At 37.9% G+C, this 13,818-nt stretch overlaps 1 protein-coding gene across 2 annotated transcripts in view; it reads right to left on the reverse strand.

The window, feature by feature from the left end:
- Positions 1 to 13,818, reverse strand: part of CDK19 (cyclin dependent kinase 19) — a 179,655-nt gene that overhangs the window by 19,165 nt on the left and 146,672 nt on the right. For both annotated transcript variants that reach the window (XM_030882833.3, XM_030882834.3), the window contains one exon: positions 4,852 to 4,909. In XM_030882833.3, the coding sequence (XP_030738693.2) occupies positions 4,852 to 4,909 (58 nt within the window). The remainder of the gene's footprint in view (positions 1 to 4,851; positions 4,910 to 13,818) is intronic.

Consider the following 13,818-nt stretch of genomic DNA (forward strand, 5'->3'; position numbering starts at 1 on the left):
ATATTAGAGGTACACAAAAGTAGTAAAAAGACTATTACTATAATAAGGTGTTGGTGACTAATTTTCTTAAGATTTCCTAAAGAATAAATACCTTATACCTATAAAGCACTTCAGAGTTTACAAATGGTTTTCACATACATCATACATCACTTCGTCTAATCCTCATAAGAATGCTGGTTTAATAAGTACTGCCCTTGCCACACTTCTGTGATGAAGAATCTAAGGCCCAAAGCAGTTCAATGACTTGCCCAAAGTCACAGGGATAGGAAGTGAAAATGCCAGTACAAACAAAAAGCATGTTATAATTTAGCAGCTACATTCTTAACCATGGAACTGATATCCAATAGATTACACATATGATAACTGCATGTCACAAAGGCAAAAATCACAAAAATGATAAACCTCTATAATATGAAATATATACACAGTATATTTTGACTGTATAAGGGTCCCTAGTGTACTATACAATGCACAAATAGTAAAGTTTCAGCTACAGAGTATCATTTAATCGAAAACCAATATACTATGATATACATTAAATTTTTAATTTACAGTGACTTTGTTTCTTTAGAGTTTGAATAATTTACAAGACTTTCTGAGAATGCTTTGGAGGACCCAGGTCTTAAAAAATAAAGCTACCCAAGGATGCCTATGCTGATGCCTACACTTTCTTAAGCAAATTTCCCTATAGCAAACGCAAATATTCAAAACCATTCTACCAATATTACACCTACCTCAAAGCACTGCTCTATATATTTAGTAGATGCTGATTGTTGTTGATGGCAAAGTAATATGATGGAATACTCTTTCATACATAGAAAAGCATGCTATTTTTAAGTAAAGGCTAAAGCCAGTATTTCTCCCCTTATTCTCCACCTTCTAAGTTTTATATAAGCCACATCTATTCACTGAAAAATGAAATCAAGGCCAGACGAAACAATAAATATTCTTAAAAACAATTCCCATCTATTGTATGAACTTTAAAGGAGTTTCAAACCATTTTTCAAATAATTACTAATTTAGACAAAAGGTAATTAGCCTAAACATTCCTAACACCTATTTTCCTAATAGGTGTTTCCTAATAGATATGAGAGTGAGTTTATGATATAAACACCTAATAGGTGTTTCCTAATAGATATGAGTGAAATTGTTCAATTCAACAGACAGGGGTAGTAAAATTCTGGTGTGGGTGCTAATTAGACAGTATCAAATGATAGAAAAGCAGCAGAAGGCAGTGTCTACTGCCAAGGAGCTTACATGAAGGTGAGATGACAAAATACATGGAGTAGATAAAAATAAAAAGGATAAGTACTGTAAGACTAAAGGAGAGTTGCTGCTGGTTTCTACTAGACTTGAAGTCCCTTGAGGGAAGGGGTTATGTCTCCCTCACAGTTTTATCTGGAACAATGTCTGATAAACATTTGTAGGAGTGGACTAAATCGAAAGTGGAACTTGAGCTGGATTCTGAAGGATGGATCACTGTGAACAGTAAAGGCGGCGATGAGCATTTTAGGTAAGACCTGGAAGTCTTCAGGTTGCTGGGGAGGGGAAGCCTCAGATACAGGGAAGGGCACAGTATGTTTTCCATTTGACTATGCTTTCTTTCCCTTTCAGTCAAAAAAGAACTGTTATAAAGTGTGAAGCATAGACATCAGAGCATTACTGATTTTTTTAAAAAATAATGTGCTATTAAAACAAAATTTAAAAACAATTTAATCAACTAGATTAATCGTTCACTAGACCTTTAATACCAATTATTGCTTACTTTTAACCCTGATTTTATCTTTAATCTTGGATAGAATTATAATCCTAAAACTCTTAACAATAAGGCAATTAACTGGCCTGGCTAGAATACAGAATTTATGTTGAGGAGTAGTAGGGCTATTTGGGAGAATAAGGAGAAGACATTAAGTTTGGTGACTGGCATAAATGTGATGACTGGTACAGCATGGGAAAGTATAAGATGATGATGATGAATTTGGTTTGGAATTAATGCAATATAGGTTGCCAGCAGAACATCCAAATAGAGATAAACATTTCATCTAGGGTGAGAGAATAGAATCTGAGATGCAGATCTCAGAATCATTTTCATAGAACCCAAGCTTTTGAGGCCACAACGTATCAATTCCCTAAAGAAGTCATTGTGGAGGGAGGCATGTCCCAAGCCAGTACCTAGGCTGTCTTGAAACAAAAAGGTAATAGGAATAAGAGGCAAAAATGAATAAAATACAGAAGTAACAGCAAAAGTAGTAGATAGAAAAATAGAATTACATGATGTCATATAGACCAAAGGAAAAGACGGTCACAAGGCCAGACTAGCCAGAAGAACAAATAACAAGACAGTAAAGGAAAACAACAATTAAACACAGGCCATTAGATTTGGTAAGACAGAGATCATAGATGGCCTTTTAGAGAGCAGTTTCAATAGAGGGGCAGAATTAAGACATCAGATAATAACAAATTAGGGTAAGTGAAAACAATGCGTAAACATCATGTATTTTAGAAGTAGAGGAACAAGGGGAAAAATTGAACAAATTGTAAAGAAAACAAAATGGATATGAGAAAATTTATGTTAAACTGGGGTGAGGACTATGGAGAACAGTATGGAGGTTCCTTAAAAAACTAAAAGTAGAACTACCATACGACCCAGCAATCCCACTACTGGGCATAGACCCTGAGGAAACCATAATTCAAAAAGAGTCATGTACTACAGTGTTCATTGCAGCACTATTTACAATAGCCAGGACATGGAAGCAACCTAAGTGTCCATCGACAGATGAATGGATAAAGAAGATGTGGCACATATATACAATGGAATATTACTCAGCCATAAAAAGAAACGAAATTGAGTTATTTGTAGTGAGGTGGATGGACCTAGAGACTGTCATGTAGAGTGATGTAAGTCAGAAAAACAAATACTGTATGCTAACATATATATATATAGAATCTAAAAAAAAAAAGGTTCTGAAGAACCTAGGGGCAGGACCGGAATAAAGACGCAGACATAGAGAATGGACTTGAGGACAGGGGGAGGGGGAAGGGTAAGCTGGGACGAAGTGAGAGAGTAGCACTGACACACACACACTACCAAATGTAAAATAGATAGCTAGTGGGAAGCAGCTGCATAGCACAGGGAGATCAGCTCGGTGCTTTGTGACCACCTAGAGGGGTGGGATAGGGAGGGTGGGAGGGGATGCAAGAGGGAGGGGATATGGGGATATATGTACACGTATAGCTGATTCACTTTGTTATACAGCAGAAACTAACACAACAATGTGAAGCAATTATACTCCAATAAAGATGTTAAAAAAAATTGGGGTGAGGATTATGAATGTTTAAAGGTGAAGAGGAGAAACTTGAGAAGGAGAGAATGGAGATACTGTAATAAGAAGGGCTCAAGTACAGCAGGAGATATTTAGAAGCTAGGAAGGACATCAGATAGGACTTAGGAGAAAGAGACACTCTTTCTCTGAGACTGTTTCAAAGGCAGAGCTGTGCTGACAAAAAGTGGTCAGTGAGGTCATACCAGATAACTCCGATATCACTAGGCAGCAGTGTTTGGAGGGAAAGAGACCCCAGACTTGGAATTCAAGTCCTTCCTTTGAAAGGCTGAGTAAGCTACAGTCTCTCTAAATCCAGCTTTCCTTATCTGCAGTATCTACCATAGAGGGTGGTTGTGTAAAGCAAATGAGATAACATTTGAAAGTATCTATCTTAGTGTCCCCCATAGAAGAACCATCCTTTATTTCCCTTTCACGAGGGTCTAGAAAAACTAGGTACTCAATAAATGCCTCCAAGTAAAAGTGTGAGAGTGAAACAGAAAAGTGAGGAGCGGTAGAAAGGGGATGGGAGGGAGGAGGAAGGAAAGTGGAAAGGGAAGGAAAGCAGCCACCTGGTTCTTAACTAACAACAACAGAATTTTTTTATGACTCAATCTCAGTAAAGTCAGAGTAGAGGTTTAAAGAAAGAAAAGTTGGTTTAGAACAGCTTCTTCAGGAACTGGGCTAGTGAATTAATTGAAGAAGTAGAAAACCAAGCAGCAGGGCACACTTGGTTGAAGCAGGACAGAATGAATTTGTAGTATGTCAAGTTAGCACAATTCCGCACCACTTCGACCATGATATATTCTAACAGCAAAGAAAGCAGGTTGCTGAAACAAAATTTACTTTAAGATCTTTCTAAAAAGCATTGGACATCAATAAATGTTAAGTTCTATTGTAAGAAATTAGAACAAAGCATTTCTTAGCTCATTTTCTCCCCAAATATGTCATAGGTATAAATGATGCCAATTTCTTTCAGAACTTTCAAGTTGCAAAGAAATTTTTAATACAGAGACAAGACTTCTGCCAGTGCCTTAATCTAAGACTGGCAAGCAAGAGAGTCTATAAATATATACATTCATTTGGAAAAGATATGTTGGTACCTGGCACAGGACATGTGGTGGAGGGAGGGGAGGGCGGGGGGAGGTATATGTGAAGATCTGTATGTACTAGGTCAGGGTGAGAGGGATGTATTCCGGGAAACATTTGGTAAAGCTGAGACAAAAGTAAGATTCAGAGATTATGTTTAGGGTGACTGTGCAGGACAGTAATAGTAGCATAAACGCACACTTGGGCTATTGTATGGGAATGAATTTTTTGCTTGCTTCAGCTTAGAATTATAGAACCTTATTTTGGGAATAAATCTGAGGGATTTTACAAACTATCTATCTACATTTCCCAACATCTTTTCTACAAATATTATGAGGAATTAATTTTTAAATTAACTACTTAAATAAGAGTATTAAAAAGGGAAACCATCTTTGCAGTCACTTCAGTTTCTTAGTAAATTATTTTAGAAATAATTACCTACCTATTTTGACTCTCCCCCTCTCAGGACCTTCTCCCATTACTAGGATATTTGCTGGTTTCTAGAAATAAAAATAGAGCATTCAAATTACTATATTTATTCTTTTGACATGCTCTAAAATGGAAAAAAGTTCTTATAATATGAAAATATCACTTTTGGATTTTCATCAAAACTATAATTGAATATCAAGTACCCTCTATATAGTTAAAGCATTTGACATACTTGAAGTTAGCACTAACTTTCCAAAAACATCCTTGCTATAGAAACATCTTATTTTCAAAATCATATCATACAAAAAATCACAAAGGAATTAAAGCTATCATTTCTATTTACCCCACAAAAGTAATGAGTAAGAATAATTCTTAAACCTGCACAAATTATAAGCTGTCCTATTGCTGCCCACAATAAAGGGCTTTTGTGGTTGAAAATTTTTACATAAAATTTCCAGCCACAATATAACTACCTTCATTTAAATGAATCAAGTGGAATATTCCTTGCTAAATATTTCTAAGCTACTACTATAGGAAAACATGGTCAACATTCAGCAGACTCCATTAAAATTCATACACATTTTCAGCCATAGTTCATGTAAAAGTGAGAAATTCCAAATATAATCTCAAGATATAGGAAAATAAAAGCCAAGGCTAATACAGAGCTATATAAAGAAAAGAGTAGGCTGCAAATGTATCCAGCATCTTTTAAGTCATCCTTTTTTGTAGACATTTGGAAACAGAGAAACTGTGAAGATACACACTTTTCGGCAAGTAAGTCTCCTCTGTAAACTCTTTGGAGAGAAAAATTTATGATTCATTTATTTAATCAATGAATATATTTTTAGTGTCTTCTAGGGAGAAAGAACCAACCATACTAACCATACAAAGAATTAAGAGGAAAAATAAAGGCACAGTAAACCAAGTTCCTAACCTCCAGATGCTCACTACATAAGTAGAAAGAAATATCAGAAGTTTTGTATAATTCTAGAAGGTAATGCTAATTATGAGTTATGGAGAGGACTGAGATCTTGGGTTAGAGGCTAAACTAGATTACTTTTAAGATCTCTTCCAATTTTCCAGCTCTTTTTAAAGTTTCAATGAAAACAATAAGCATTAAAGAAAAAAAAAGTTCAAAGAAGGAACTGATTAACAAGAGCTTCCATTGTTAAGGGAAATGTTCACTGGAGGTGGGGCAGCGGCTATGTCCATCATCCAGATCCTGAAAAATGAACAGAAGCTAGAATGGCAGAGCAGAAGAAAGGTAAGGGCTGGGTTTCCCTGGTGGCGCAGTGGTTGAGAGTCCGCCTGCCGATGCAGGGGACACGGGTTCGTGTCCGGTCCGGGAAGATCCCACATGCCGCGGAGTGGCTGGGCCCGTGAGCCATGGCCGCTGGGCCTGCGCGTCCGGAGCCTGTGCTCCGCAACGGGAGAGGCTGCAACACTGAGAGTCACGCGTACCAAAAAAAAAAAAAAAAAAAGAAAGGTAAGGGCTATGCACGAAGCAAGCTTAGGAGAGAGTAATAAGTCTGACTTGACAGAAGGCAGAGGACTCATGTTGGAGGTGGTAAAATGAACCTAGACCCTGCAGAGTCTTAACTGCCAGGTGAAGTAATCGGACCTTTGTACACATTACAGGCAGTGAGATTACAGGAAAGAGGGAGGTATCAGAACTGGGTGTAAGGTGATAAGCGCTTCATCCAAGGACTTCTCAGCTGAAATGACGAGGGAGTTATGGAGCTGAGGAACATTTTAAAGGAGAAATTAACAGGACTTTGTGACTAGTTGAAGGCAGAAGATTAAGACAAAGGGTGATAAAGATTTCATTAAGGTTTTGAGTTTATGTGACTGGAAGAATGGTGCCCTTGTGATAGAAAATTTATGAGAGGTACTGATTTGGGAGGGGGAACAACAAAGAGAAGGAGACGGCACATTGAGTTTGAGTGATATGAGAGGCCTAGTTGTACTAGCCAGGGGAGTGGAAATAGGAAGATTTAGATTTTTTTAAAAAATAAATTTATATTTTATTTATTTATTTTTGGCTGCGCTGGGTCTTTACTGCTGCATGCGGGCATTCTCTAGTTGCGGTGCGGGGGCTACTCTTCATTGCAGTGCGCGGCCTTCTCATTGTCGTGGCTTCTCTTATTGCAGAGCACGGGCCCTAGGTGCATGGGCTTCAGTAGTTGCAGCACGCAGGCTCAGTAGTTGTGGCTCGTGGGCTCCAGAGCGCAGGATCAGTAGTTGTGGCGCATGGGCTTAGTTGCTCCATAGCATGTGGGATCTTCTTGGACCAGGGCTCAAACCTGTGTCTCCTGCATTGGCAGGCAGATTCTTAACCACTGTGCCACCAGGGAAACCCAAAGATTTAGATTTGAAAGTAATTGTCACTGGAGTGTGATAATTGAAGACATGAGACAAGATTAGTTTACTGTAGCAGAAAGAGAAAAATGCATCAGACAAAAAACCAAACCTTCAAAATTCAAGTTTAACAACTATTTATCAAAGATCCATTATGTATAAAACACTGTCCTGCAGACTTTCAGGAAACAAAGAGAAATAAAACATGAAGCCCTTGACTTCAAGGAGTTTAATATCTAGTAGGGAAAGACAGACAGATTACTTTTTAGAGTACAAGGCAGATTACAGAAAGTACCAAAACAGCAAAATAAATTGCCAGGAATAGATGATTCTTCTCAGTGAATATCAGGATAGTCTTTAGGAAGGAGATGACTTTAGATGAATTTAAGAGTGCCTAAGATTTTGATAAGCATAAACAGAAGAATGACTTTTCAGGCTTAGAGAACCCTAAAAGTAAGAGCCTGGTCACAAAGAAAACCCAGGGACATGACATACTGGGAGAGCCTACAAGTATTTTGATTTTGACTAGAGCATAGAATGCTCAGTGTAGAGCATTCCAAAGGCTAGGAACTATGTTGGAAATTAAACGTCACATTAAAGAAACTACAATTTATGCTATAGGCTAAGCCGACACAAGACAGTGAGACAATCAGATCTATATTTAGGAAAAAAACTCTGGTAGCACTGTGAAGGATGAACTGAGAAGGGAAGGTGGACCACAAAGTAGAGACAGAGACCAGTTGGAAGTGGTTACAATAGTCAAGGGAAAAGTAAGGGGTCCCTAACTTGTGACAATGGTCATGGAGCAACACATAAGAGCATTTCAAGGGAAAAGTTCAAGATTTGGCATTGCTTTTTTGCACCACCTTCACTTCCCTCCATAGTCACTCATTCAACAAATACTGATTGAGTATCTAGCAGTGATTTAGATGCTAGAGATACAGTAGTAAACAAAACCAGGCAAGATCCTTGACCTCATGGAGCTTACATTCTAGTGGGAAGAGAAGGGCAATAAATAACAAATGTACAGTACATCAGTATTGATAAGTACTGTGGATAAAAATTAAATAAGGAGAACACAAAGAGATTTCCGCATCTGGTATTATGGCTGAGTAGGTGCTCTAGGAGACCCTGCCATTACAGAACAACAATATATATGCTGCCTAAGAAACGTTCCTTGAAGGATCCTTGATCTCACAAGAGATAAGGCAGGGGTCCCCAGCCCCCGGGCCGCAAACCAGTACCAGTCCGGCCGCACAGCAAGGAGGTGAGCGGCAGGCAAGTGAGCGAAGCTTCATCTGCCGCTCCCCATCGATCCCCATCGCTCGCATTACCGCCTGCACCATCCTCCCCACTCCAATTCATGGAAAAACTGTCTTCCATGAAACTGGTCCCTGGTGCCAAAACGTCTCGGGAACCACTGAGATAAGGATATCTACAACAACCCCAGCCCCACCCCCAAATAAGGGCTGGAGAAGGAAGGAAAGGCAGGATGGACCTGGGAGCAGATGCCAGTAACACACTTCACTGGGGACACTGAACCCTGGACCACCAGCAAGGTGAAGAAACTGAGCCTGTTCCCTGACAATCAGTCAAGACTCCCATGGGGACTAAAGTAAACCAGAAGAAGCAAAAGGAAACCCTTTCTGTAGGAAAAACTTCCTAGCTTAGGCCTAAGGACTAAAACAATACATTTTCCTGCTAAAAACATACTTTAATCCATTCACATACTATTTACAAGAGATCCATCTGAGTGGAAGGACCATGAAAGCTGAAAGTATTTCAGCTTTAAAAGAGCAGGCAAACTGCTAAAAGAATCAACTATAGTAATGTCAGACAAAATAGCTTTTAAGACAAAAGCATTATAGGAGTAGAGATGGTCACCATGTAATGATACAAGATTCAATTCACCAGGAAGAGAGAACACTCCTAACACTCATTATGTACTTGAAATATATATGTATTTGATATAATTTCAGGGAGGGAAAAGACCAAGGATAACAAACGTTTCTCAATAATTGATATGTCAAGCAGACAAAAGATTAGTAAGATATAGACCATCCAAAGGACACAATTAACAAAGTTGATCTAACAGGCATATACACAACTTTTTAATTAGAGAGTACACATTTTTTTTTTCAATCATACATGGAACATTTACAAATATTGTTAGTGTACTAGCAGGTCTCAAGAAATTTCAAGGAATTGTTATCAAACAGACTATGTTCTCTGACCACAATGAAATTAAGTTAAAAGTCAATTACAGGGACTTCCCTGGTGGTGCAGTGGTTAAGAATCAGCCTGCCAATGCAGGGGACACAGGTTCGATCCCTGGTCCTAGAAGATCCCACTTGCCGTGGAGCAACTAAGTCTGTGCGCCACAACTGCTGAGCCTGCGCTCTACAACTACTGAAGCCCATGTGCTGCAACTACTGAAGCTCACACGCCTAGAACCCATGCTCCGCAACAAGAGAAGCCACCGCAATGAAAAGCCCACACTCGTCGCAACTAGAGAAAGCCCACGCACAGCAATGAAGACCCAATGCAGCCCCCCCTCAAAAGTCAATTACAAAAGTATAAATCTAAAACTCCATATATTTGGAAATGTAAAAATACCTCTAAATTATTCAAAGGTAAAAGGAGAAAGTATGAAGAAATTTAAAATACTCAGAAATGGAAAAATGATAGTATGACCTATCAAAACCTGTGGAACTTACAAGGGAAATGTATAGCCTTAAATATTTACGTTAGGAAGAAAGGCTCAAAATAATTATGTGCCTAAGTTAAGAAGTTAAAACAAAACAAAATTCAACAGACTAAAACAAAAGAAAGTAGAAGTATAAAGGTAAGGACAGGAATTTATGAACAAGAGAGGATTTATGAAGCCTTTAGGACAACTACATCAAAAGGAGAGAAAGTGCAAATAGATGATATTACAAATTTTAAAAAGAAACATAACTATAGATTCAGTGGAGGTTAGAAAGATAAAAGAACCCTATTAAAAAACTATATCTATTAATTTAAAAATATATACAAAATAGGCAAATTCAAGAAACTGTAACCTACAAATTGACTCAAAATGAATTAGAAAACCTGAAGAAACCAAGAAGTAGTAAATAAAGTAAAACTGGACTTAAAAATCTTGCTACCAAAGGGTAAGCTGGGACGAAGTGAGAGAGTGGTATGGACTTATATACACTACCAAATGTAAAACAGATAGCTAGTGGGAAGCAGCCGCATAGCACAGGGAGATCAGCTCGGTGCTCTGTGACCACCTAGAGGGGTGGGATAGGGAAGGTGGGAAGGAGACGCAAGAGGGAGGAGATATGGGGATGTATGTATATGTATAGCTGATTCACTTTGTTTAAAGCAAAAACTAACACACCATTGTAAAGCAATTATACTCCAATAAAGATGTTAAAAAGAAAAATCTTGCTACCAAGAAAACAGATGATCACAGAGGCAAGTTCTCCAAATTTTCAATGAACAGATTGTTTCAATTTTATTCAAACGTTTTCAGAGAATAGAAGAAGAGGGAATACTCCCAACACATTCTAGAAAGCCAGTATAACCTTGACAGAAAAACCAAAAAAGGATAAGAAAGAAAAACTTCAGGCCAACTCCATTCAAAAATATTAAACAAAATAGTAATAAGCCAAATCCAGAAAAAGGAATGCCAGGATGGCTTAATATAAGAAAATCTATATAAGTCCATCACCACAGTGACAGATTAAAGAAGAAAGATGATTTAATTATCTTGATAGAGGCTGAAAAAGCAGCTCATAAAATTTAACACCCAGTCATGGTAAAAACTCACAGCAAGTTAGACTAGAAAAAACTTCCTTAACCTGATAATGGGTATATATCAAAAACTAAGAAAGAAACATTGAAATCATTTCCTTTAAAATCAGGAATAATGTAAGAATACCCACTATTAACACTTCTAAAATCAACACTGTACTATAAGTCTATTACTATAAAACAATAATTAAAGACATATATATTAGAAAGGCAAAAATAAAACTATTGTTATTTTCAGATAATATAATTATCTACATAGAAAGCCCAGAGTATTTACAGGCAAATTATTAGCAAAAGTAAGAGAGTTTAGACCGTCTGGCTACTTGAACAATATGAACAAGTCAACTGTATTTCTGTATATCAGGAAAAAAAAGCTAGGAAATATAATTTTTCAAAGACAGCATTTCTATAGCAACAACAACAAAAAAGTATAAGGTGCCTAGGAATAAATATATCAAAAGATTTATAAGATTTTTATACAGAACACCTTGAAACCTTGTTTTAAACGATATTAAGAAGTTCTAAATAAATTAAGAGCTCATGTTAATAGATAAGAAGACTCAATATAGTAAAGACATCAATTCTCCCAATACTTCTCTGTATATTCAATGCAATTTCAATCAAAATTCCATCAGAGTTTCCTTGTGGAACTTGAAAAGCTGATTTTAAAATGTATGTGAAAGAGCAAAGAGCTAAGAATAGCCAAGATATTCACAAAGTGTTAGGGGTAGGGGATGAGGAGAGGAATCTGGCTCAAAACATTATATCAAGATTTATTTTAAAGCTATAGTGATTAAACAGTGTGGTTCTAGTACAGGGATAGACAAACTGATCAATGGGAGAGAATGGAGAACCCAGATGGAACCAAAATACTGAGAGAGAACTTCAGATCAGTGGAGAAAGGAAGAACTAATCAATAAGTGGTGCTGGCACAACAGGTTATCTAAGTGGGAAAAAAATAAGTAAAATGAATCCTCACCTCATATCATATAAACAACAATTTCAGGAGGATTAAGGAATTAAATGTGAAAAGCAAAACTTTAAAACTTTGGAGGAAAAAAAACCTGGAGAATATCTTTCTGAGGTGAGGAAGAATTTCTTAAACAAGATACAAAGAATAACCATAAGAGAAAAGACATAAATTTGTCTATTAAAATAACTTCCAATCATCAAAGATAAGGAAAATAAAAAGACAAAGCACAGACAGGCAGAAGTATTTGCAACACTTATCAGTAACAAAGGTTTAGTATCCAGAATAAAGAACTCCTACAAATCAATATGAAAAGCAAGCTAACAGAAAAATGGACAAAACGTCCAAACAGGGATTTAACAAAAAGAAGAAAATGTTTAACCACTAAGCATATGAAAAGATGATGCTATACCTCATCAATAATGGGGAAAATGCAAATTAAAATCACAGTGAGATACCATTTTACACCTAGTAAATTGGTTAAAAATTAAGAACAGTTGAGTAGGAAGTACCTCAGGGGAGCTCCAATACATTGCTGGTGGGAGAATAAATTGGTACAACTTTTTTGGAAAACAATTTGGCATCATCTTGCAAAACTGAACAATTGCATACCCTTTGACTCAGTAATTCCATTTTTAGAAACACCAAAGAATGTTCATAGCAGCACAGTTTGTAATAAAAAAAAAAAATCTGGACGCAACCCAAATTTCTAGCCAATAGGAAAATGGAGAAATTAATCGTGGTAGAGTCACACAATGAATTTTAAAACAGCAGTGAAAATCACTGAATTACAGACAAAAGTAAAAAATGTTCAGATCTTGGAAGCATTATGTTGAGAGAAAAAAAGCAAGTTTTAGAAGACTATATACACAGGATGCCATTTTCATAAAACTTAAAACCGAGCAAAGCTAAAAAATGTTCTGTTCAGGCATAGAAACAAATGTGATAAACCTATTTTTTAAAAGGAGTGAATAATAGGTTCAAAATTCAGGATATTTGTTACCTCTTGGGAGGAGACAAGAGGACAGGATGAGGGAAAAAACATAAATAGAAGCAAGCTATTGGTAATATTCCAGTTATTGAGTTAAGGGATAGGCTCTTGACTGTTATGCCTTTTAAGATAATATATAAAGCAAGGAATGGGGATAGGTACTGTTGGGAGTGGGATGACAGGGTGTTATTTCCAACATCATTTAAGCATAATTTTAAATTACTTACATAATGCCTCTCTGAGAAGGTAACATCTGGGATAAGACGTGAAGAAAGTGCAGTAATAAGGGAAGAGCAACTTGAAAGGCTTGAGGCACAGGTAAAGCAGAGACACGTTACGGAGAACAGTGGGCATCGGGGAGAACAGAGTGGTAAGGCACTGATGATTCTAAAGAGAAGGAAACCCTAGGTAGTGCTCGCTTGCTGTTTGCAGTGGTTCTGCTTTTGGCACAAGTCATTTGGGTAGCAGAACTGGATGGGTTTGTGTGTGTGTGTGTGTGTGGTACGCGGGCCTCTCACCATTGTGGTGTCTCCCGCCGCGGAGCACAGGCTCCGGACGCGCAGGCTCAGCGGCCACGGCTCACGGGCCCAGCCGCTCCGCGGCATGTGGGATATTCCCGGACCGGGGCACGAACCCGTGTCCCCTGCATCGGCAGGCAGACTCTCAACCACTGAGCTACCAGGGAAGCCCCTGGATGGGTTCTTGAGCACTGTCTAGCCTGTGCTCTGAGAGTTGATGAGGGCTGCCACGAGATCTGCAGCAGAGCAAGATCATGGTGTTCGGAGCAGTGAGGAAAAACCTTGGTGAGCTGGCAGGGTGACTCACTGGAGAAAGAGCAAGGAGGTCAGTGCGGTTGCAGT

This window comes from Globicephala melas, chromosome 14, assembly GCF_963455315.2.
Source record: "Globicephala melas chromosome 14, mGloMel1.2, whole genome shotgun sequence".
Classification (NCBI taxonomy): domain Eukaryota; kingdom Metazoa; phylum Chordata; class Mammalia; order Artiodactyla; family Delphinidae; genus Globicephala; species Globicephala melas.